The 26,895-nt window shown below is 36.5% G+C and overlaps 1 protein-coding gene across 5 annotated transcripts in view; it reads left to right on the forward strand.

Annotated features, from left to right (window-relative positions):
• Nucleotides 1–26,895, forward strand: part of MPP7 (MAGUK p55 scaffold protein 7) — a 146,456-nt gene that overhangs the window by 96,084 nt on the left and 23,477 nt on the right. For all 5 annotated transcript variants that reach the window (XM_063149276.1, XM_063149269.1, XM_063149285.1 and 2 more), the window contains 6 exons: nucleotides 4,759–4,890; nucleotides 13,044–13,125; nucleotides 14,247–14,332; nucleotides 16,111–16,185; nucleotides 16,785–16,981; nucleotides 17,504–17,568. In XM_063149276.1, coding sequence (XP_063005346.1) covers nucleotides 4,759–4,890; nucleotides 13,044–13,125; nucleotides 14,247–14,332; nucleotides 16,111–16,185; nucleotides 16,785–16,981; nucleotides 17,504–17,568 — 637 coding nt within the window. The remainder of the gene's footprint in view (nucleotides 1–4,758; nucleotides 4,891–13,043; nucleotides 13,126–14,246; nucleotides 14,333–16,110; nucleotides 16,186–16,784; nucleotides 16,982–17,503; nucleotides 17,569–26,895) is intronic.

Genomic DNA, 26,895 nt, shown 5'->3' on the forward strand with positions numbered 1-26,895 from the left:
TCCTGCCTGTCATTTTACTGCTTGCTTCTGCTTCTGGATTATACTTCATGCTTTAGCTGAGATGGAGTGTTCAGCTAATGTGATTGCTCTTATCTGCTGATTGAGATGCCTGTCCTCACCTGCCTTGTTTTGTATTGGGGTTAGATTGCACACAGTCCCTTAGCAGGCAGAGTTGGTGGTGAAGCGATTGTCATGTGCTGTTGATTTCTGATGGCTGCTTTTCCACACAGTGGCTAGAGTCTGTATGCCATCACCAGAGTGATTCAGCTTTCTCCAGGTTTATTGTACTGTTCTGTAAATTCTTGCACATGTTTGGTTTTTATGACTTCTGTGCTTCTCCTTCCATTCTGATGCTCTCAATGGTCTTTCCTTCCATGCTTCAGTCTTCTCCCAGCTCTTTTCGACTTTTCTGCTTTGGTATCTGTTGCTGGATGACATTACTCACATTATTCTAATTTTATGCAAATTACTCATTAATTAATCTTGCCAATCTTGAATAATTTTCTCCACCAACATTTTCATCCTTTTTTGTTTCTTCTGTAACCTTATCTCAAAGGAAAGCATAATATGGCTGGAGCTCTCTGGAGCATGAGCTCTGCCAGGTGAGTTGAGGGGCACATTGCTGTGGTTGCTGATAAAGTTACTTTTCTCGTCAAGTGAAACTTTCCTGTGCCAGCCTCAGTGGCAGTTCCTGGCACCATGGCAAAGCAAAGAGGTGGGAAAATGTCTGTGTCTCACCTGATGGAGTTGAAGCTGAACTGCCAGAGAAGGTGGCTGGTGCTAATGATGCAGGCTGTGCACTGGGACAGCGCAGTCATGGGCCATTTTGTTCCATTTTGCTGACTGTGCTGCCAGGGCAGTAATGTGCTCTGCTGCCTTGGCAGTGCCGCTCTCTTGTTGCAGCTGTTGGCTCTCCTAAAGGTTGGTTTGAGTCGCTACAAAGTTTCTGTTGATGACTATTCACTATTTAAATTTCTAATAATGACTTTTTCCAACTACTATTAAGAGGCTGGTTCTGTTTCTTCATCCATTCTGTTTCACTTCTTTAACTCACCGTTTTCTAAAATGCTTTTCTAGACTACTGAACAGAAAGCATCTATGAAAAATAAAGCTTAGATGGAGAGTTTATTTTAATAATGAGGATTAAAAAACATAAGGAGCTGTGTTCATGAATCAGGAGCTACTGGTGTATTTTTACTCCTGCAGATCTCAAAATATAAAAAGAAGCAAAAAATAATATGAAATTTGTCATTGTTTTATAAGAGCAAAAATGTAATTAGTCTAGTTAAGTGATACACATTTTTCAAAGTGTAGAACTGTTTTCATTAATAACATTCTCAATTTAAATAAACATTTAGAGTTTCAGAACTGTTTAAGAAAAAGAACTTACAACGTTTCCAGTGTCAGGTTTTCTTCATGTAAGTTGATAGTGTAAAATTTCAATTTATAAACTGTGAAATGATCAGTGATAGTTTTAATATGAAAAATATAGCACTAGTTATTAGACATTTCAGAGGTCCGATGAAAGTATTCATTTCCAGCTAGATCATGTCTAAGAATTTAGCTGAACATCAATATTTATGTTTAGGTAGTGCAGGAGTTTGAATCATACCTTCTTTCAAGTTCTAAATATGGACCATGTTTACATTAGTGAATCATAAGCATAGAACTTTGAGCTGAAATAAAATCTTTTTCTCCAGAGGTGCTTAAATATACATGACCCAAATCTCAGATTCTGTGTTCATAGTTCTGAAGAGTTGTGTATTTGAAAACAAAACAAAAGCATTTTAAAAACTCCAAATTTGTATACACTTCTTGCAGTTTCCTGTGAGAGTTAAAAAATTATGATCATGGACATGAATTAGCTCTTCCCTTCTTATATACAAAAAGAGAACATTTCTATCTTTACATTGTGCATTTGCTGCACAATTATTCTGGGTAACTCTTGTTCATCTTATGATCCAAATTTTGTTTCTTGGCACTTGCAATTTGTTTATTTTTAAGTAAATCCCTAATATTCTCTATATACATCTAGTCTGATACATCTTTTTTTATACTACATTAATTGAATAGTGCAGAGATTCTTCTGAAGATCTGTGCATACAGCAGCTTATTCTTGTGTTCAAAACATACAGAAGTACTCTTGAGGACAGACTGATCACCTGTAGTTGGACCCTTTAAGTGAAATCAAAATGGCTTTTTAAGTTTTCTTTGCAAATTAGCTATTGCCCAAAGTCTGTGCTGATATTTCAGAGCAACTGACTGACTATTCTGACTCTTTAGTTGCTCTGACTATTTCAGAGCACTACAGTGGACAGAGAGTAGTGTGTGAAAAGAAGCAGCAATAGAAGACAAGGCAAGAAATCTTAGCATGTTCAGTGTACATCATAAACAAGTTTGTGATTACAGAAGCTCTTCTGTAAGCTTGACTGAGAAAAGACACATTGTTTCTGCTCTCATTCCTGCTCTTATCTGAAATATGTATCTTTGCACTGAGATAAAGTAGTGCTGGAGTTTGAGGAAAAGATATTACATGGCTAACTGTAATACATTGTAGTTTAATATGTTTTTTGGGAGAAGAAAGGAATAGGTTGATAAGTTCTAGTTGTTGTGAAGTTGAAGTAAAGAAAAGCATCATAAATACGAGGCACTGATTGGGATGCATCGTTGTTGTGTATGCAGTGTCCAGGATCCTGATCTGGCAGTCAGAGCAGGGAAGTGTCTTAATAACACTGGTGGCATAATTCAGTGTAGAAGTGGACAGAATTGGTTTTGCAAGTTTCATTGTCAAGGGTAGGTTTTTTTGAACTTGTTTTAAGTGTCTGCCTTTTACTCTGGAAATGGTATTTTATATTATTTTCATCTGTTTTCTCTATCTGCCTGATTGTTTTTAAACTGGAGTATAGAACCTCATTAAATTGAACCAGTCCATGAATGTGCCCTAGCTTTATGTGGAAAATGTAATTGCAGAAGACTAGTTTAAGGAGTCTTAACTTTAAGTAGCCTGAAGTAAAAGCAAACACTACTTTTGTTTTAGTGTATCTTTGATATTTCACATACATCTTAGAGGGCTGCATGTGATTGCATGGCTTTTACATATGTAATGCATCACAATAAACATTTCCAGGAGGATCCATAATTGCTAGCCTGAGGTTTTTAGCTCAGATCTAAAGTAAAACTGGTCATTCATTGTAGGGAGATGGTAATTTCTGATGGTAAGTAGTATAAATTCATAACTGTGTATTGGGAAGAAAACCAGAAATAATTAGTGTGTTGAAGTGTTTTAATGAAATCGTACAATGTGCATAAAGATTAGTAAAGCAATAGTAATTTATCATGAAGCAGGCATGATTTTCCTGTGTGTTTGTTTTGTTGAAGCCCTAAGTTTAAATTTACACTTCAGAATTTGAAGATTACCAAATGCTCTCTTTGCCTTCAGCTTTTGACATGGCAGCTTGTAGCATTTTCTGGAAATTACTTTTTTTTGTTAAAAGTTTCCTCCATTTAGGAAAAGAAAAACCCTGAAACAGTATAATGGAAGTGTCATGTTTTTTAAAAACAGTTGTACTATCCTTGAGAACGTAAGAGTTTCTGATCATTTGTGTACTCAGTCAAATACTGGCCACCAATGACTAAGTAGCAAGGAAACTGGCATCAGAGAAATGTCACCATTTTCTGTCCTTTAATAAGAAAGGCTGTTAAATAGTCACATATTGAGAGAAAACTACTTGAAAACAGAAGCAACAAACCAGTAGATAGGATTATTCATCTGGCTGTTGCTGTTATTTGTGGTACAATGTACAGTTTTGACTACAAAATCTAACGTATTACTTAACCATTTTTCACCAATGTACAGGGTATTACAAATAATGAAGACTTTTTGAAGCAGAAAAGAGTGTCAGGAGTTCTGTATCTAGAAAAAACTGTGTATTTTGTGTTATTGCTGAGATTTTTTTTTTTGAGCCTTAGGAGAATGAGCTTTCTCATTTCCTTTGCCTTTCAGGATTCTTATTTCCTGAAAGGAAAATTCATAAATTATTTTATTTTTAAGATGGAACCTTTTGTCAGTCTTTGTTAGGCTTTTCTTTGAAAAGTAAAAGTTATGCATGAACTGGAGAAGCAATAGAGAAGGAAAAGAAGCAAGAAAGACAGGCAACACGTGGTTGATAAGCACCTACATAAACCAAATTGCTTCAGTAGTATGTTCCTCAGTCTCACTTATGAATTCCATAATAAATTAAAAATTCCTAAGACAATTTGAGGCTCACATGAAAGGAATCCAGTAAGGAGGTAAGCTTTCAGAGCTCCTATAAAGAGAATGGTTGGGCAACAGCTTCATGTTATACATCTTGTGCTTGAACAGAAATCTTGGAAAGTGCTTATTTTGTTTGTTTCATAGGACTGTCTACTGTATCAAATAAAGTTTTTACTTATTGCAAATATAATTATTTACTTACTAAGGTTTTGTCCTGTTCATAGTTTTAATTTCAAGCTAGCATGCAAAGCACGTGGTGTTTTTTTGCGTGTATGAAGACACAGTTCTCCACCCACAATTTACTAGTTGCATACATTCTATGTATAGAAACATATTCTTTATGGAGTTGTTTCATCAGTTTGAAATGAAGTAAAATTGTATGTAAGAATTATATTCAATCTACTTGCAGTAGTAAATTCGGGGTATGAATAATATCCTCTGCTTTCCCTTCCCTAAACTTTTCAGATGCCAAATATTAATATACTGATCAATAATGTTTCCAGGCCTTGCTGTCTGTACATGATACTGTTGCTCAGAAGAACTATGATCCTGTCTTGCCCCCCATGCCTGATGATATTGATGAAGAAGAAGATTCAGTTAAAATAATTAGGCTTGTCAAAAACCGGGAGCCATTGGTAGGTAACCCTGTCTTTTGGTTTGGGGTTTTGTGTTGCATGCAGGGTGGGAAGTGCTCAGATTATGAATGTGAGTGGGGGATATTAACTTGAAGAAACATGGATAGACAGACATTACACATGATTATTCATAACATAAAGTAATACACTTGTGACTTCCATTCACAGTCTTTATTAGTAAAGCATATGAAGTGAATCATCATCATCAATGAGTGATCATCATGGTGTTTAAGCATTATATATGTGGGCCAGTCTGGGCATTTAGATCAAATATATATTTGTCTTTTATCTTGAATTCAAATCATGAACTTAGCTTAAAATGTGAGACAGAGAATGAATCCCCAAAGAAATCTTGACCTGTGTTGTGAACTGTGCCTGTTAGCATTCATGTAAAAAAACATGACCTTTCAATACACTGAAAAGAAAGCATGAAAACATATTTTAAAATACTTGAATTGAAATCTGGGCAAATTTAAAATGTCTGTTGTTTTACTTTGCATTATGAATACTAGAAAGTTAATATCTTCATGGGGATATCTGGAAAAATGAAAGGACTAAACCTAGGTTGTATTACAAGAATATTAAAATGCTTTACTGATTTGGTTCTTTTTATTTGCTGTAGAGTGGGAGTCATCTTGTATAAAATTTAACTATGTTCTTTTTATCCTGCAAACCAGTAAGAGGTTTGGTTTATTTTATACTGAATATTTGTTTTAATGGACAGCAATCCTGGAGAAATACCTGCAAACTTACTTTGAGAAGGTCGTCATTCTGTACTTGAGACAGCAGTGGGAGAGTGCTGCTTCTGTTAGACATACAGGGGTATTTTGTCCCACAGTAGATATCTTACTATCACTCTAATTCTTGATGGATCACACTCTTCAATAAACAAGAAATGTTTATTGAAGAGTTTTCTTATTGACTGACTGTAGGTGCTCATGGGCATAATTAGAAGTTTGACCATATGGAAAGTTCTTTGTTTTAACGTACTAAATATTTTTTCCTCAAATATTTGAATAACAGCTTTAAGCTTTTTGTATTTTTTTATCAAAGACATTATTTGGGAAATAAAACAAGTTTGCTTTAGGATTTAGTATCAGAAATATTATTCCTTCTGAGAGGTATGTGGGGATTTGAACATACAGTATGAACAGTATGAAATGAAGTCTAATTGAGGAGCCTATTTTTAGTGTTAATTGTAACACCTTTTTTTTGATTTGTCAGAAAAGCTTAATAAAATCTTAACTTACATAGTTTCGTATTACAAACATGATTTTTTACTAAGACTTAGGAGTTCAACACCATAAGTTAATAGTATTTCAAAATGGATTGGATAATAGTAACTTGTAAAACATAACTCAGATATTTTCTGAAAACTTTGTGAAATATATGCCCTGTATATTGGCCTTTTAGATTTTAAGCTCTCCTAAAGAAACCACGTGCTTAAGCCAAAGGTTATCCTTGGACTGTTCCTCAAATTCCAGTCTTGCCTCCTCGTTCCGGTGGGACACTGAGCTCTTCCAGATACCTGTGTGTCTGTTTAAGCAGCTCAGCCCCACACAGCCACTCACTCATCGTCCCAGTGGGATGGGGGAGGGAATCGGAAGGATGAACATGAGGAAGCTCGTGGGTTGAGACAGACAGTTCAAGAGGTAAAGTGAAAGCTGCATGTGCAAGGAAAGAGAAATATGGAATTCATTCACCACTTCCCCTGGGCAGGCAGGTGTTCGGCCATCCCTGGGACAGCAAGGCTCCATCACTTGTAATTGTTTCTTGGAAAAACTAAAGCCATCACTCCACACATGCCCTCTTCCTTTTTCTTCCCTCAGTTTTCTTGCTGAGCATGACAGCACATGGCAGAGGATGTCCCTCTGTTCAGGTGGGGTTGACTGTCCCAGTTATGTCCTCTCCCAGCTCCTTGTGCATCCCCATCCTCCTCACTTGTGGGGTGGTGAGCAGAAAAGCCTTGACAGTGTGTAAGCACTGCTTAGCAATAGTTAAATTATCCATGTATTATCAACACTGTTTTCATCACAAATTTAAACAAAGCACCATAGGAGCTACCATGAAGGAAATTACCCCTATCCCAGCCAAAACCTGTACACTGTCTTAAATCCACACTTGTGAATTTAAGTTAACAACACTGTTGGTGTTAACAACTCTTGTATTACAGAGGTAACAGAGAAGGGGTTTTAGATCTTTTACTAGACATGACAGCAGCCATAGAAAATATAAAACATGTGAACAAACTAATTTCTTTAGTTTAAGACAGTTTTGTTTATTTGCCAATGTGAAAACAGCCTTACAATAGAATGTGTTGTAGACCTTTTATTAGGAAGAGGCAAAGGGTAGAATCTAATTGAAGCATTCAAGTACTTTATTGTCACAAGGACAATAAAGTAAAATTCCTCAGCAGTGAAAGATCTAAAACACAAGGCACTGGTCACAAGGTGCAGCCCTGGGAGGTTTAGACTAAGAATTAACAGTAGTCCATTAGTTGGGGAGTCCAGCACTAGAGCAGAATAACTGGATATGTGGAATCTCCAATATTTCTAAGGTTTTACTTTATCTGTGTAGGAAAACTGTATTTGTGATCTTTCCAGATCCTGAGCCTATCTTGGTGTTTTATTTTTGTTAGAGAAGAACTTATGGTGAGTCCTGTTACTTGTTCTCCAAGAAGAATTCAAAGAATAGAGAACAGTCCTCTTACATAATGCACTTTAACATCATTCATGTTCATGTCAAACATTAATTTCTTTGTGTCAGATTTATAGTGACTTACTATGACACCATCAGCACAATACATAACAAACCTATTATTTTTGTCTTTGTCTTCTCTAGATTTTTTTTCCCCTTATGGGTCTTACTGAAATACAGCATGGCAGAATAACTGAAGACAGGCTTATACTATAATATTAGATCCTCTGTGTTTATGCTTCCCAAAGTTATTTTACTAAAGGAAGATAACCATGATCTATGTTTACTAAACTAATTGTAATTTCATTTATTATTTATTTCCATATATTTTTAATGGCTTTTCCTTCAGAACTTGCTCTGAAGTCTTGGATATTCTTAGAAGAGATCAAAGAATCTCTGTTTGTTCTGGTGATGGATTCATTTTCCAGTCAAAAAGTCCGACTTCCACTTGCAACATTGTATCAGGAGTCTGCTTTTAGAAGCAATTGAGTTTGAGATTGGAGATACTATACAAGATTTTTACTGGGATAGAGATTGTTTCATTTCTTGACTTGAAGATATGGAGCTCTTTGAACTACTTTTCTTCCACTCAAGACACAGACTCATATTCTATTTGTACCCAAGCAGTAGAGATTGTTTCCCTGCAAAGCCACAAGCTTTACATCAGTTGCAAACCCTAGACATTCTGAATTGCATTTCCTTTGGATTACTTTCAGCAGTACTCACTGTGAAGCAATTAGGCACTCTCTTAACTTCTTTGGAATATACCTAGTGACCATTTTTATATAAAACTGCACCGCGTTTCCTCTCATGCTCCTGTTCGTGCTTTTCTCTGAGTTAAGCACCTCACCAAAGTTCTTAGCTGGGGTTAATCATATATTGATGAAGCCTGAGTTCCCAGGAGTAATCATTTCAAGAGAGAGAAACACATGGTTTGTAGGAGGGCCTTCTGTTTGCCAGATTTCATCAATTCAGAAGTCAGTGCTGAACTTTCCCCCAGTTTTTTGAGAGAAGTGTTTTAAACTTTTTGTTAATCCTTCCACAATATTGGGTTTGGGGTCTTTTTAATGCTCTGTTAGCAAATGCCATTCCAGGAGTGTCTCCCTCAAGTGAGGTGAAATTGTATTAGGATGTTTTGTTTTAACAAAGGAATTTGGAAGATCTCTGAACCTTACATAAAGAGAGGTAGAAACATCTCTTTTCAGAGACAATCCGGAATTCACCTGTCCGTGACTGGGCTTTTTATCAGAGAGCTGGGAGAGTTTTTACTTCTGCCTACCTCTCCAGGGCTTTTTCAGCCACAGCCCCGTTCCTAGTTAGCATTCCTGATATCCGAGATGAGTAACCACACTACCAGGGGTTCAGCACCTGGCCTCCTACTACTGCCAGCTTCCAGATGTAGTACTCCAGGTTTGTTACAGCTGGTACTCTTAATAGGATGCTTCTTCACATTAAGATGGTTGCTTCTTTGTCACAAAAATTCATTTCACATAGATCTGGTCATTTGATGACTTATCTCTATGCCATGCCTTGTCTATAGTCAAGAGAAAAAGAGGCAGCTCCTGAAAATGACCCATGCCATCCATCTGTTTAAAATTCTTGACTTAATGAAAGAATGATTCAGTCTCCAGAGCTACAGAAGTAGCCTGGACACCTTAATTTAACTGTGTACCTCATATCCACAGCTGAACTTGGTGAAATTCATTTTGGTGATTTAAAGAAGTCATTTATGCCTTCTGTCCATGCAGATGCAACAGCTTTCATCCACCTCACACTCTTAGTCCCTGTAGCTCAGTTCACAATAGTGGATGAACCTAGCTGGTTTTTTGGTGGGATTTTGGTGGGATTTGGATGTAGGGTTAGCTTTAGTCTGTATAGTCTACATATAAGTGTACGTTAACTTTTAAATAGCTACTCACTGTAAGGTTGGAAACTGATACTTGTATTTGCACTTTCAATAGAGAATGAATTAAACTAAGGCTTATTGGAATATTTATTTGCATTTATCATCTGCATGTGCTTTTGTTTAACAGAGAGGTATGCAACAATATTACTGATGTTTCAAATTCTCTTATTAGTAATTTATTTTACAGGCTAGTTTTTATTTCTTTAAAAAATAAAGACTTTAAATGTTTATATTCTGGAACCAGCAGATAAATGGATGAAATAATGAAGCTCACATCTGTGAAGCCCTGAGCAGTCCTTACCCATGAGTGATACTGCATTAAAAATGGGGGGAAGGGGGGAAAAGCAACTTAAAAACAGTGGAAGAGCCTTGCTGAATGAGCTTTTATTATTTTCAGTGCTTTTGTATGGTATACCTTTAAGCATTTTCTCAGGCTGATCACCATATGGCTCCCAAACTCCTTATTTTTCCCTTTAGAAGTATTTTAAACTGAGCTATGCTATTACATCTGTATATGTCTCGTTTAGGGTAACTTACACTTTTGGCTCACAATACCGAAAATATTTTCCAGCTTTCAAGGTCCAGTCTAACCTTCTTCCATTTTTAAAGCCCTAAATGAGGAGGTGCACTGCACATGTAACTGAAAGTACTGGAGCTGAACATCTTATAAGGAGAATTTCTTGCCAGATTATATATACCTCATAGTTTAAGCAGGGCTGGCAGCAGTACAAGAGAAGCTGCTTTTTCAGAAAATCAGCTCTTCAGGTTTTCACAGTGAAATCCACTTGTATTTGATGATTTAAGAGTTCTAAATTGGGAGGAAAGTGGGATTTATAGAACCTCCTTTTAAAATTGTGTACTAAAGGTACAAATACATAAACTCAAGTAGTGTTTTCCATGGACCTGCCCATGCACTTTGGGTTTGCCACAGAGGAGATACTGACAGTGAGCTAACTTGGGTTAAATAATTTTCCTGTCATTTTGAACTTGTTTTTGTCCTTTGTATGAAAATTCCACTTTACCTGTTATCTTTGTGGGGCCATCTTTCAGATCGATTAATCTATGCTGGGAAAATTCGTTTTGTGCCAGTAGTGATAATCACATAGAGCATGAAGTGACTGTTCCACTTGGACAAGAGCCTTATTGTTACTTCCAGATGCTGTCTGGGTCAGTAGTGTGGTCTTTGATTGCACACAGGTTTTTTTCTATTATCAGTCTAAAAAGCCTGGCAAAGTGAACTACCACTTTGCAGACATCAGCATGGGGCTGGGATAGTGGGATAGTGGGTGATCACAGGGGAGGCCTGCCAGTCCTTGCTTGCCTTTTGAATTTGGTGGCATTTCATGGTGTTTACTTCTAGGTAAAAGGCATACAGCCTTTCTGATGAAGGCTTTTTCCTGGATTAATTAGGAGAGCCTATTTTGTATGGACAGTGTAGTGGAAATGTCCCATATTTAGATTTGTCTCTAGCATCCTAATGCTGCTCTTTTTCTTTTTGATGGATATATTCAGAAAAGAACCCCAGCAAAATACTTTTTACTTTAAAATAGGTAAAACATTCCAGGTATTATAAACTTCAGATTAGTAGCTGTTGATGCAAGGTCAGAACTTAATATTGAGATATAAGTTAGGGGGCTTAAGGCTGTTTAATATTTTCCTAATGGTATGCAATTCTTTTTGCACAGAAGTCTAGTAATGAGTTGTTTAAGTGAGATTAGCTGCAGCTAAATCTGGTTTTTTGAAACTCTCAGACTAATTTGAAACTGTAATGCAAACAAGTGCATGGTGATATAATTGCATAATAAACAATACGTAAGAATAAGGCTGGCAAATTGCAGAATTAGTTTACTTATAGATAGAATTTCATACTAATAAATTTAGAATGTAAATGAAATGCACAAACATAGCACATCAGTTTTGCTTTGGAGTGCTGGCTGCTGTTGAAGTTTCAGCCAAAGTGAATGGTGACTGTTTTAATTTTATTCTATTTGCAATAAATGCAACTTGCATATAAAATATAAATTAGTCTCCCAGTTTTTGTCTTTGTGACTTGTGCTGTATTTCCATCTTAGAGGTAGAGGGAAGCAAGTTGATTTACAGTCAGTGAAATTGCTAACTGTAGGAAAATCCCAACTCTGTTGTTTGTACCATTTTCAGCTTTATGTTCATGAAGCACTTAAAAATTGAAGTAGTGATAAATATGATGTTCATGTTTAGAATAAACAGATATAGCAATGTAGCTATAAAAGCTTTTAAATTATTCAAAGAACTTCCTTAAAGAGTACTTATGTACCTTACTCCAAGCACAACACTTCTTTGATGGAAGGAAATTTTAACCAGTGATGGCAGAATACACTTAGCACTCAGAGGTGAAGTAATACTGTTCATTCACTAATTTCAAATATGGAAATTTTCAGAGAGTTGACTTGCCTGACAGAGTCCTTAATATCTCCGTTGATTAACAAAGTTAGAGCTATTGCAGGTAACTAATTAAATTAATATGAGAAAGTAACCATGTGCAGTTAAAAACTTGATGGACGAGGCATGAGGGTTTTTTCCCCTGCTGTTTTTTAAAAATACTGGATCAAGTAACCTTTTTGGGGCTGATTATGCAGTATGACTTACCTAGTTAAAATCCCCATTGTAGTTCTGTCTCCCAGAACAGGGCCAGCATTTCCTCCCTGGCTCCCCCAGTTCTGCCTGAAAGGACTGGCACTGCACCTGAGGCAGCAGCTCTGCAGCCACGTGTCCCTTCTCACTTGGCACTGCTGCTGCCTGCTGCTTCCCCATCACCTTGTGCCTCTTTGCAGTGCACCCTTGCAGTTCTTGTTACAAAGGCATTTTTCACATCCAGACAGCTGTGCACTGGAAATTTACCTACACTGTCATTTCACCTCAGTGCCCTGTGCTGTGTGTAATGTACGAAAACAGGCATGATTAACTCAGGAAGTGTCCCTTCCTCTGCATTTCTGTCCTGAGAGTGTTCGAGGTGAGCCCCAACATTCAGGGCACTTCTCAAATGTGTGTTTGTTTATTGATAACACTGTAAAGGAAAAAGCTACACAGTGAGTTCTGAGCATAAAGTGCAACAATTATGAACAATGATATACCTTCTGTACCTGTAGTATTGAGTATGGCCTATTTTAATGTAGGAACAACAATTTATCAATTTGAAATTATCAATTTGAAGCAGTAGTTTAGTTCAATTTTAGTAGCAGTCTCAAGTAAGCTATGTTGCAGTTGCCATTAAATTGAAAAGCAAACTTTTTCCATCATTGTCCTTTTTTCTTTAAACCTGTGTATTCACAGAATGCATGAGTTACTTCTGATTGAAAAAGAAGACCCATTTTAAGAGGACAGAAATAGAGCAACATATTTTGTATATTCTTTTCATAAGCAAGTATCATTTCTGGTTTAATCACATATTAATACATCAGCTTTTTGCAGTTTGATGTAGCAAATGTTTTTTAGTGTAGTATATTAAAATTATGCTGAGATAAACCAAATAACTTTCTTTTTTCTTTTTTTTTTTTTTTTTTTTTTACCCAAGGGAGCTACTATTAAAAGGGATGAACATACTGGTGCAATTGTGGTGGCCAGGATAATGCGTGGAGGAGCTGCAGATAGAAGTGGTAAGGTGTTGCAGTTTGGCATTAGCCATTCAAAAGCTCAGAACAAGATGAGATAAAATAGCATATTTTGTAGAAATTAAATACATCACTATCACAAACAGAAATATTTAGGCTCTGAACAGTTTTCCAAAGTGATATTTCAATACTGCTGAAAGTATGCTGATTTTTTTTCCCAATGCAGTTGCAGCAAGGTATCTTTGAGTCTTTGAGTTAGTGCATACAGAGGGGTTTATATATATATATATATATATAATGACTTGTTTCCAATTGATGACATCTGTTTATAAATCATAGAATATGCTGAGTTAGAAGGGACCCACCAAGATCATGAAGTCCTACTCCTGTCCCTGTGTCAGACGCTGCAGGAATCATTCCATGATGACATATGCCAGCCTGCTGATGGGGGAACTTGGGGTGCTGACATAATTAAATATTAGGACATCCATTTGGCATTTCAGCTGGTAGTTCTCAAAATTACAGCACATCCTTGTTTAGTTTGGGATGCTCAGTGTCTGCAAAAACGTAAGCAAGAAGTCCCAAATCATGCATTAAGGTGTCTCTTTTCACTGAAGAAAATTTAGGACAGCTGTGTTTCACCCTTAGATGCAGTAATGGAGTAAATCTAGATAAAAATAGATAGATAGATAGATAGATAGATAGATAGATAGATAGATAGATAGATAGATAGATAGATAGATAGATAGATAGATAAGATTAGCAAACATTTGTGCCACAAATTAGCATTCCCAGCCTCAGTGCTCTTTGCATTACTTGTACCTGTAGCAGTAGGAAAGTAGTAGAGTAGAAATAGAGTAGAAAAAGAATTGGCATAGATATTTTTCAGACATCTGCATGAAAGTCTGGAAAAGTTGTAGAGAAGGTGGTATTAATTTTTAGGAGGAAGACAGGGAGGTGAGTTAACCAACCACCTTATCAAATTTGTCTGAGAGGGCAGTTAGCTATTATGTTCACCATATATTCCTGTTTTTATTTTAGAGCTTAAAGTGTATGAAAATTGGAGCTTAACCTATATGAACAAGGGAGAAACAAGCTGAATGTTAATGGCAGTTTTTTTGTAATACATAGCTACACTTTCACAACTTCTTTTTTTTCTTCTGTAGGGCTTATTCATGTTGGTGATGAACTGAGGGAAGTCAATGGGATTCCTGTAGATGATAAAAAGCCTGAAGAAATAATACATATTTTGGTAAATACCAAACATTTTAAAATTAATTTAGGAGAGTTAAGAAAAAGTAATGAGACTTACGATTTCTACTGTATTTCTTAGAAAAAAAATGTATTCTACTATAATGGCTTTTTTTCCAGTGCCATCATTTAAAAATCTGTCATTTCTCATAGAGTGATTTTCCATGCAATTATAGATTACTTGTGAAGAGTTAAAGACTGTAATATTGCCATAAATATGTTGCAGAATGTTGCAGACTTCAGTTCATAATCTATAGTTTTTAAGGCCCACCATGATGTGTTGAATTTGAACTATTTTAAATGTATTGGCTAATAACTCATTAATAATCATTGTCACTCCATGTGACAATTAATTAATAATACCGGTACTAGACAGACTGTAGAACATATAAGATTTTATATGACATTGATTTACAGTATATAGCCATATATATTATTCTGTCTACACTTTTGTAAACTGCACAGTCTCTAAAGCCAGCCTGATTTCTCATTATTGAAACACCATTGCAAATTAAGTAATTTAGACTTTTTCAGAAATATTTCATATTTTTACATCAAAGACATTGATGAGGGTCATGATAGCTCCATTGTTCATGCTGAAGTGTTTTCTATACACATAAATACCTTGCTGTCCTGCTGAATTGAGCAGCTGTCTCACAGTTTTGGTTCAGAAACCAAGATCATTCAAGTGCTAGCCTGCTGATACTCATTCTTGCTTCATGGTTTCACATTCCCTACAGAACCATAGTTTCCTTCAAAAATTAATAATTTAAAATGTCTAGAAACAAAACACCGCTAGAAAAGGTGTGAACAATTTCCCCATTTACCTTTTTGAGGTACCATATAAACATCAAAAGCTAGTTAGAGCTTGTTTCAGAAGTAAGAGAATTATTGATTCCAGTCCTGCGGCGGGTGCAGTGAGCCTGTCAAGCAGTGAGCCTCGGATCGCAGACGCGCGGCGGGAGAATGTCTCGCTTGGTACTGGACAGGCCTGTTTCCATTTTGCTGAAATCGTTGGCTGCCTGCTCACTCTGCTGGTTTTATGAAACTTGTCGGCTGCATGCAATAGTAGCAGAGCCTCCAACTGATTAGCACTTCCTTCAATAGCAAAATGTCACTGAGGCAGTGGGAATATACTGTGGTTAATAAGTAAAATGCAGCCAGACACACTTTAAGTGGGATATAGGGAAAGATGAATGGATGAGGTGGTTGCTGATGGCTAACTTGTTTTAAGATTTATAGCACAGGGCTTTTTTTTCCATTGAGTACACGTCGTCTATTCAAATATGTTTTGCTTTTCTACTTTCTTAAAGTTGCCAAGCGAATAAATCCCACCCCTAATAGCTCTGTATGATAAATATGGCACAAGCCTGTTTGAATTTTTCTATAATTTTTTTTCTGAAAAATGAAATGTTAGTTTGATTTTTCCAGGGATGTCCAAACTGTGCCAGGAGTCCAGCAGTTGCTTCTAATATGCATACATTTAAACTGTAGCATTTTCTCCTACCATCAGTACAGAAATGGGACCTCTGAACCATGCAGGTCACAGTTGTTAACAGTCCATCTGCCCCCCTGCCCCAAGAAGCAAATAAACCCAAGTATTTTAAGTTTTGTTATGCAAAGTTTGGGAAAGTGAAACTGTCAGACTCCAGAGATCATGCTTGGGAGAGGATAGACTCATTATATTCTTTTAAATTAATTTGAATTTCTTTATCTTCTAAGATTTCTTTGAAATATCAGTTTAATTCTGAGTGCATTTTCTTTTCAATTATTCACCAGGCTCAATCTCAAGGAGCCATTACATTTAAAATTATACCCAGTGTGAAGGAAGAAATGCCAGTGAAGGAAGGAAAGGTAAGCAAGACTATTTCAGAAGCCATGGCAGTAACTGTTATGCTGAGGATATGCATTTTTTGTTTGGATGACAGAACCAATAAAGTGATTTATACCTGTGGACTCAACTTCTGTAATGTGACAGTACTGTACATGACAGCACACTGTACACTTCAATACACAGAATTTATGAGTGGCTGTAACATGGTTCTTGAGCCTGAACTCTCAGCTGTATAGTTGACAGGTAATCTTCCACCTTCTGCAAGGACTGGCTTGGTTCCAAGTACTCCTTCCATCGTTCATAGTTAGAAGACACTTGATGGCATCTTGGTTCAACAGTGTCTTCTCCTCTGTTCCTCATATGGGCACACTGTGCACCTGCCAGGTCCTGCTTGCCTTGAGTCACTGAGCCTTTGCTCCACTGAGTCTGCAGTTGCAGAAGCAATGAGTTGAACATTCCCATATGAACTTCCAATGCTAGACATCCATAAGGATGTTTTGCAGCAGTAAATATCTACATTATTTAGTTCAGTGGTTTTGAACAGTAGAAACAGAAGAGGAAGATACCTTTGGATTGTATTTAATATTTGATTCTAAAGATCAAACACTGTTTGTTCCAGATGTTTATCAGAGCCTTATTTGACTATGATCCTAATGAAGATAAAGCAATTCCTTGTAAAGAAGCTGGACTTGCTTTCAGAAAAGGAGATATCCTTCAGATCATGAGCCAGGATGATGCAACCTGGTGGCAAGCCAAACATGAAGGTGATGCCAATCCCAGAGCAGGCTTGATCCCTTCAAAGCATTTCCAGGAGAGGTGAGCTGCTGAGAAGCATAATTCCATTATTTTTTGCAGTAAGAGAAGAGACTTATTGGTGAGTTGTTAAGTTAGCATAGTTGGCATGTGTAGTGCTCATAGATTACAAGGGTACAATGAATGTGCATTTGCAGCAGGACAACTAACTTGGAAACATGTTGCTGACATACTCTGGACTTCCTTATTTCTCTGGCTAGAATTAATAACGACAAAAACTGATAGGATTACACTGATCCAGACTGAAAGAAAAAACATATGGAAAATAGCACATCAGTATCTGCATTCACACTGATGTACTATGCAGGAATAAGAACTGCAGCAGGTTTTGGAGAGCTTACAAAAAATTTAGGGAAGATTTAACTTTTTTAGATTGTGAATAGATTGCATTGTTTTAAGTTAATTTCTTACAAATTTTTCTGTATATTTTGCAATAGTCTTATGATATTAAGTGTTTATTAATCCCAAATTTGCAGTGAAAACTGAGGAGCTTGTGTCTTTTCCCCACCACCTCCCATTTTATAGGAGATTTGCATTAAGAAGACCAGAAGTGCAGGTTCAGCCACTGAAAATTTCCAACAGAAAATCATGTAAGTCTGTTAACCTGGAATAGAAATAACACTCCACATCTCTAACCTTATAAAATAGCAGTTTGTTTCACCTATAGGATGCATTTCTCCCAGGCAGAACAGCCTCTTGATCCCATTGCATCAGTAGGAAAATAAATATAAATAATGTCATTAAAAGCTTTAAAAGAAGCTAGAAACGTTCTCAGACCTCTGACTTTGTTTTTGAAGTACTGAACCCAATTAATATTTTGATGTGTAATATTTCAAAGGTTGAAGAGTATTCTTTTCCTGTTGAAACAGTACAGAATTGGCTCAATAGTTTATATAATTTGGACTGCATCAACACAGTGACATTTATAGAGTAAGATGGAAGGTCTGATAGTCTCCCCCTCTCTCCCCCATATAGCTGATAATTTTTTGTGTCCCATGAAGTAGTAGAATTTTTTAAAAGTCAGAACATTCTGTTCATTGATACTCATTCACAGAATCACTTCTTTCTGCTTTTTAAACAAACTCATCCTTAATAGTATCTGTTTTTAAATATGGTAATTGCACAATATAGGCAAAATAACGTCTAAGAAAGCACATACATTGAAACAAATATTTTTCTTCACTGGAATTTACATCAACATCTGTTTTAAGTATTATTGCATATTTTACTTGACCTGTTATTTCTTTCAGTTGTACAGGCTCATAAGAAAGTGAGCAATGTAAGAAACTATCATGCTACAGCAGGATCTAAATTTTAAATACAAACATGATTGTGAGTTCAACTAGAAGTGTTCAGAAAGTGGTCTAATATTTCCAGCCACCTTTCATTATCCAACAATGAAAGAAAAAATGTGGATACTATGGCAGATAGTGGCTGGCACGCTAAATTCCAAACTAAATGCTTTTAACTTTAAAAGTCCTCACCAAGGTTTCTGTTGCAATTGTCCTAACTTCTTGCTATGGTTGTTGTGTTCTGAAGCTTGACAATAACAGTCATTTTTCTGATAATCTATATTTTCTATCTTTCATTCAATTTCGCTGTTTGATTGTGTGCCCTAATGCTATTGTTAACTCCAAAGCCCTTGACTAGCCCTGTAATTGCAGTAACAGACATTACAATTGCACTGTAGCTTTTCTATTTACATAGATCTTAGAAACAAGAGGAGCTTCTCCAGCTTGTAGTAAATCTGTTGTTTTTCTAGGTTCTAGGTCAAGTTGCTCTACCCCAGTTTTGGAAAAGTGTCTGATCCCAGGGTATAGCTATTTCTCTCTGCCCACTGTTCTTGAATCTGGATAATACATTCAACAAGAGCCTTCCAGTAAGGTGGCACTGGTGCTTTTGAAGAGGTAAATCAGCTGCTGCAGCAACACCGCATGAACCCTTTTATAATGGACTGCATCTTTCTAGTGACCTTCAAGTGAAAGGTTTTACAAGATGCATCTCACCCATCCAAATAGGCAGCCTGAACTTGATTGGGAATTGCCAAAATTACAACCCAAAGAAGACCCAGAGTACAATGCCTACTGTTGTCTCTGCTTTTTCCACTGACTGCCTTAAATAGCTTGAACAGGGAGAAGAGTTCCTGCCTTCCTCCCCTTACCTTTAAAATATGACAGAGCATGAGGGTCAAGCAGTATCCCTATTACTGTTCTCTCTTGGAATTTCTTTGAACAAAGCAAGTCTCAGCTAAATACCAGGCAGGTGGTGCCTCTTGAAGGAGGAAAGACTGCAGAGTAATGTAGGTTTGTCATTCTCTCTCTTCATTTTTCTTAAGACAATCTGCTGCAATATCTGCCAGATTTTCATGGGAATAGGGAAAATGCTTCTCTGAGTAGACTTATCCCTTTGTTCAAAGACTAAACATGTTTTTAGTGTTGGGAGGGAATTCAGATTCTTTGTAGAGAAGACATTTTAAAGATCAGAATTTAACAGTAGAAAAAGACATTGTGCCTAGAATGTTGCTCAAATTGCTCTCAGGAAAACCTACTTGCTTGGATTTTCAAGAAGATTCTGCTGGGAAACTCTGCACCTTTGTGATCTTTCTAAAGTTTATTAGCTTTTTTTGTGTTACCAAGCATAGCAGTGAAGCTGTGAAGTATGGAGGCCGTGTCTGTATTTGTGCACAGCAATCATCTTGCCAAAACTGGGAGATGCTGGAAAATCATGCATTGCTCAGTTGAACAAACAGCATTCTGACAGCACCAGAAACATGTAGGGAAGGTGACATAGAGAAGAGAAAATTGGAAAGAACTGCTGGGTTAATTTTTTTTTTCTTTTTTCTTTTTAGCCCACACATGAAGGTGGGAAATTGATAATGCTTGATTTCTTCGGGTTTTTTTTTTTTAATCCTTCATCCTAATAAAGGGTTTTCCAATGCTTGGAAGGGTAATTATGTGGGGAGACATGTTCTGTAGGTCATCCTGAACTTGCTGTATATTGAGAGGCTGGTTGCTTTTGCAGTGGTGCAGTGGTTCCTGTCCAGTCATGTGACCTGAATTTTCTTAGCAGTTTGGAGGAAAAAAGGGTCATTTGCCAGTTGATATTATTATGGCTTCCAAATAAGATGAAAACTTGTTGACTTCAGGAGAGCTGCTGAGAGAAGTCCCTTTCCTGACAGGATTGAGAGTTGCACTAGGAAGCTTTCTTGGCACTTGGTATGTAGCCATGGTTGTTGGTCTGCTCTGTTCAGTCAACTCATTCCATAAATCCCATGTTTTGTAATGAGGAAAAACCATGATACATGCCTTTGTTTTTAATAGGGAGAATTGAGGAAAAATACTCTGATTTCTTGAATGCCCAAAAAGTGTCAGTCAGCTCTGGTTACTTAGGTGTGATTCCAGGGCAGTAGTGTCCTTCTACTTGAAAATTAATCTAAAAATCAGTTAAAATCATATAATATGCAAGAAGTGTCCTATAACTTCTTTTTTTTCTTTCTTCTCAAGTCAGTCCTGGAACTGGAAAGGACTTTTATATTTATCTATACAGAGAGCTCTCTGAAACATTCAACAACTGTTTTTGCTTTGATAATTAAGTTGTTTTAAAACTAGAAAGAAGATAGGTTGGATTACTTCTGGGAAGCCTTCTTTCTGTTTCCTATTTTGAATTTTTCACACTTTTCAGCATAACAATGCATGTAGTTGCTAATCTTTGCACATATTTGTGTATCATACATTTGGAAGCAAAATAAAAGTGGGCTTTTTTGGTGATGATCATATGCATACCCATATTGAGGAAAGAGTGAAAAATACTTTCTACAAAACATTTTCTGCAAGAATTATTTGCACTGAAATAAACAAAGCCAATCTAGTTCTAAGTTATTAAAAGGATTGGTTTTTAATGGAAATACCAATTCTTATTTTCACTGTATTAGCCAAGTGAACTGTTCCATTGTGTCTGTGTGTAAATACACCTGCCTTTCCCAGCATTTACCTCATTTCTTGAAAGATAAAACAGAATCATTCTCACATTGTACCCCTTAAAGTGAAAAGGATTTCTCATGTCATGTATACACTGGAGGATAGGGCAGAACAGTGTACACTCCATATTGAAATCACACTTTCTTACGTGCAAATGGAGAAGATGCACATTTTGATGGTATCTGGGACTGAAGTTGAAGGAAAATGACAATGTAGGTGGAGCCTGCACTGACAAGAGGAAGATATAGAATAAGTAGGAATAAAAATATAAAGGGAAAAGAGAGGAAGTAAAATTTTGTATTGAGGGTGAAGAAAAGGAGAAAGTGTTGCAACAAGGGCAGTGAAGGAACACATGGACAAAAGCTGCCCATAAACCCCATTAAGAAAAACCCCACAGAGAATGGGCTTTGAAATTCTTAGATTGATGCAATTAACAGTATTATGCAGGAGCATTGCTGTAGTCACTATTTGTGCAATGGTTCAGTTGCCTGTTGATTCTGTTTAAATAAAATACTACTGTAAAAGTCTTTAAAACAGTGAATGCAAAAATTACTGACAAGAGCTCTGAGCTGATTTGTTTTGCTGTTGTTGGTAGAAAAACCTCAGTAAGTTCAACAGTAATATTTGATGCATGAGATAAGTGGCTGTTAGGTGTTCTGACCTGCTGATAAGATTGATATGTAATTCCCAGGCTTAGGGTTAGTGCAGAAGTGATGGAGGAATAGCAAACCACTGAAGTATTTTCATCATTTTTTCCATACTTAACAGCAATGACTTTTCAGCAAAAAGCAGTCTTGTACATTAATACTGTGGGGAAATGATACTGGGGAAAAAATGGTAAGAACAAGCAGCATAGGAAAAAAGTAGGAAAATGGAATGAAAGTAAAGGAACAGAGTTGCATGAGATTGTGTGAGTGGGACTAACCTGGCATGTGCTGGGATGGTGAATGAGCCACATACCTGAGTGAGTGTGAGGGAACTCTCTGGGATACAGAGGGAGGTTCTGTAGATGTGTCTGCCTACATGCAATTGGCTTTTGTGTGTCTGAGCTTGTGAGCCACTGCTGAACAGCAGCTCCACAGAAACCTACTCACCTGATATTCCTCAGTAATACCTAACAGCATTCCTGGCTTTAGGTGATCATCTTAGCTTGGACAGCTTGTCAGCCAGAGCTGCCTCTGTGAGTTCTCCTGTTGCTGCATGCTGGCTAAATTGGAGTGACATGAGACTTTGTACAGGGAACAAGTATTTGTTTAAAAGCTCCCACTCTGTTAACTTCCATACAAAGAGTACTCATGCTCTGACTGCAATAGATATTGCCAACAGGTTTGGTCATTCTTGCATGTGTAACTTACTTTAATTTGTTACTTGTTTCATTGAGGAAAAAGATTCTTTGAATAACAACCAAATAACTTACTATTCTGCAGTTGTTATAAACTGCAATAATCAGGCAAGAAATTATACTCCTTCAACATAATTTTGCTTTCACAGTGGTTACTGTGTTTATTCTTACATTATGTATGTGTTGTCTCTGATGAAAATTACTGGTAACTTTATATTTTATACTAGTGTGGCCTGTGAGCTCTGTCAACTTGTGCCCTGTTCATATGTATATGTGTATACCCATATCCTGTGTGTACAGTTTAATATATGTATGTAGCATATATGACAGAGTTGTTCAGAGATGTCTTTTCCATAAAAATACATTTGTTCTGTGTATGTAAAATGTAAATACTTACTGTGATACAGCCATCATCATATAGTTTTTCTAAGGCTTAAAACCCATTTTACTTTCAGTTTTGATTTATGAGATGTGATTGCCATTGTGTGAACAAGAGGAAAGACTTAACTGCAGCCAAATGGTGTTCATTCAAACAAGATGTAACCCAGTTTACCCACAGTTGAGTGTCTTGAATTGAAGATTGTGTTCTGCCAACAAAGGCTAAAAGAATAAATGCTTTGTACTACTTTATTTGAAGACCGAACATTTAGGATAAATGTATAGTAGGATTCTTTGTGCTTGTTATAATTGCTGCACAGTCTTAACTCTGCCTTTCTTCTCAGTATTTTTCTGTGTTCATATTTGAAACTTGATTGCCCACCTGCAGGTAGTTACAAGTACAAACAAAAAATAAACCAGATCTACAGAGTTAAATTAGCACATTAGCATTTTTGTTCAGAAGTCTCCTGTCCTTACAAATCTTAACTTCCTGCTACCACAGAGAAATTAAGAAAACCTGAAGCTGGATGACATTTCAGTCAAGTTCACATGAGACAGAACTGGAAATGGATCTGTCCTTCACTGCAAGGCTATCCTTCTTCATTTTCCAAATTATCTTCATAGAGATACTGTTATCTGATTGTTTTATAAGAGAATTAAATTTGATCATCTTAAATTTCCTATTGAATGAACATAATTTATCATTCAATCTACAAAACTCCGGAGCATAAAACCCTGCAAAACAGTAGAAATGTTGATTACTATGTGGGGCTATTCATCACTAAAAAATCAAGAGTGTTTAATATATTCACTGTAATGCTGACTGTTGTACATCACAATTTCTTGCTTGCTAAAGTAAAGTATAGCTTAAGGCATAATGCAACTTGTTTGTGATAAGAAACTAGAACAGAGCTGCTGGATCAAATTTTAGACTGAGAAACATTTAAGTAAAATTGCTTGGTGGAAATATTTTTAAGAAAGTCAACAAAAGCAAAAAATCTTAATCTGATGCTGGGCTGTTCCAAAGAGTTAAGAATGTTCCTGGAAGTGGCCCTGGTTTTGAGCTTCCTAAGTAGTATAATTTAGGTGAGGCCCCCAAAAACCAAATTTTGATTACATTTCAGTTAAAATACATACAAAAATGCAGTGTATATGATACTGGTTTTCATTGTTATAGTTTAGCATTATTGGCTATGCTGAAATCTTTCTAAAATGAATAAAACCACCTAAGCTTCCTTGTGCTTGTGTTTCCTATTTCTTTTTTCCCATTTGTCTTGTTACAGCTTTGTTGTCATTTCATAAACCTGTTTCACGACTATTTTCTTTGGAACTTCCTCTCCTTTCTTACCACAATACATTTAATTGATTGTATTTCTTCTTTTCTCAGTGTTTTATTTGTTCCATGTTGCCTTATGGTTTGGGTTTGGGGTTTTTATTCATTTTCTCACTGCTTTTGTTTTCCTACTTCCCATCAGATTTTCTCCTCTTTAGGCTTTGACCTATTTTAGTCTTTAACTTGTCCCTTTCAGCTGAAGATCTTTCCTTTCTCAGCCCACTTCCATTTAGTGAAACTGTATTTGCCCCAGTTTTTCATGTCTCAAAACTCTGGAACTTTGGGCACACACTTGGTTCATGCATACAGCTGCTTCAGATGCACAGAGCTGTATTTAGTAGTAAATCACAATACAAAGTTCCCTGGCAAGTAACCTCTGACTTTACTAGGGACAGGCAATAGTGCTGCTAAAGGTCCTTGTCAAGTTCAAACTGGGAGCTACATGATGATGACTGTTTATAGCTGCATTAGGCTATGAAAACCCAGTGATTTCCAAGATCTTTTCATTACAGACTGTTATTTTCAACCTTAAGAGTAGCCCAAGAAAGTTAAGAGCAGTATTAAGAAGGAAGATTTTTAACAAAACACAGGAAGTCCAGAATGCCTTTATCAGCATTAAACCTCACTTGTAGATGTTTTGGCTTGTGCTTTCTGGGTTCAGCTGGCTCACCTGGGAATCCTAATGTCTTTCATTTATGGATAAGCATGTTCCCTTCACTGGCAGGGTAGCCCAGAAGCCTGGATTCCTTTCAGTGTTCTCAGCCCTGATGCTGTAACTCCACCACGTACCACACCTGCAGGACTCCTGAGAGGTCTGCAGTGGTCAGGGTTGAGCGAGTACACACCTCTGTCCCTGTGTGCATACCGACCTCCTTTGCTCCTGGTCTGGGTTTTCATGTTCATAAATGAGGGCTTAACTGCTGCCAGTGTTAAAATAGCAAACAGTGTTTTAAAATGCACACTCATTAGTTAAGTCAGAAAACTTTGTTCAATTCAAGAAACTTTTAAGATCTATTTCTGTGAATTGGTGTTGAGCATTAGTGACTTGTTTTCAGGAGATACACTGCAGTCTATTAAAAGTCATAGAAATACAGAAAAATTTGTCATACATCACAGAGAAGGAGATGACAGTTAGTACCTGGAAGCCAGCCTGCCATTCTAGATACAGCTTTAAGCCATTTGTCAAGAATTGGGAGCTTTTAAGCTCAAGAGAGAAAAATGCATCCAATGCTTTCACCTTCAACTCACAAAACTGTCTACACTCTTTTAAGGCACGAGATGGGGTCAACCAAGGAGTGTTCACCTTAGAGGACTTCCCAGCAACTTAAACCATATGGTCGCCTTGACCATAGAAATAAACTTTATTTAAAGATTCAGAAAGGTCTTCCAAAGTAATATTTTAAAATGTAAGTCCTCAAGAAAAATGGTACCAAGAAATGATTGTTCAAAACAGTATTTTTCCTGTGGCACGAGAGACTCTTATGTCCATTTCATGACATGAAATTAAAAGCTCTTCCATGTGGTCATATATGCTGGACAATTTTGACCTAGCCTTTGTTTTGTACATTAGTTATGCATAAAAGATTGTAAAATAGCTCTTGAATAATTTTTCACAGAGAAAATACATGTTTCGTAGAAAGTCTTTGAAACAATTACATATTAGCCCTGTTTATCCACATTCTAAAGGAAATTTGAATGAGAGGTAGATTGCTAAATCTTTCTATAAATCTTAACCTTAGTATATAATATCTTTGTAAACAAAAATTCATTGTATTTATCTTGCTTTTCTGTATAACCCCAAAGATGATTACAAAAATGTATGTTCTCTACTATCAAGGCAGCACAAGTTTATTGATATACTATAGGTAAGGAGAAAGTCTTATGTATATCTATTATATTAGGATAATGTCAAAGAAAACAAGAGTATGTGAATCTTTCAGCTTGTTTTCAGCTGCAATTGTAAGCATTCAAAAACAAAAATAGGAAAAAAAACCACAACCAAAAAACCTTTTCAAAATCCATCACAAAGGGCCATCCCAGCTCTTACTGTAAGTGCAGAAAAATACTGAGATATGTTCCTGGTAATGATTCTTAGAAATTCTAGGTTAAGACTGATAAATTGGAACTAACAAACTTTGCATTTAATACCAAAGAGATCTTCCATGACAGTGGGGTAAGGTCATTTCTACCAAATGAATAGTGGAAGAATCACATACGGGAATTTAAAGTGCACATAGCATTTCAATGCCTTCAATTTTTTACATCCTTTTCTGAGTGTAGTTAAACTCACTACTGGTATGTTGGTATATGCCTCAATATAATAGGTGCTGTCAAGAGAATTTGAGAGTAGCTTACATACCTGATTTTTTTCCTATTTATGAAGTATTAAACAATAATACTTTGTCTTTTTGGCTGTTCTAAGATGAGGAAGCGGTTGAGTGTGGTAGGTGCATTTTTCTTCTTCGATTTAACTTTTCTTTCTTAAGTTATGTTTTCACTCCATTTAATGATTTCCTTTCCTATTTCTCCTTTGTGCTTCTCAGAGGAAATTGAAGGTACATGTATAAAAGTTTCCCTGAATAGCCCAATAATTTTATTTAGAGAACATGTGTTTAGAATTAAATTGAATATAGTCCAGTGTTTCTAGATGTTATACATGTGATGTTTTTATATTGCCACCAAATACATTGAATCGTGTTTTAAAGTAGATAAAAATACCAGAATATTCCTAGTTGCTTCATTGAATGATCAGTAATTGGAACTGTTGTTTTAAATTGCTTTCTCTCTCTCTTGAACTTCTGCAAGATATGTATAGAAAAGCAGTATGATAGAATAATACTGGCAGCACTTGGGTGGGCTGGGATGGAGAGAGATGGTTCTGAGTTGA

Source organism: Melospiza melodia, chromosome 1, assembly GCF_035770615.1.
Source record: "Melospiza melodia melodia isolate bMelMel2 chromosome 1, bMelMel2.pri, whole genome shotgun sequence".
Lineage (NCBI taxonomy): Eukaryota > Metazoa > Chordata > Aves > Passeriformes > Passerellidae > Melospiza > Melospiza melodia.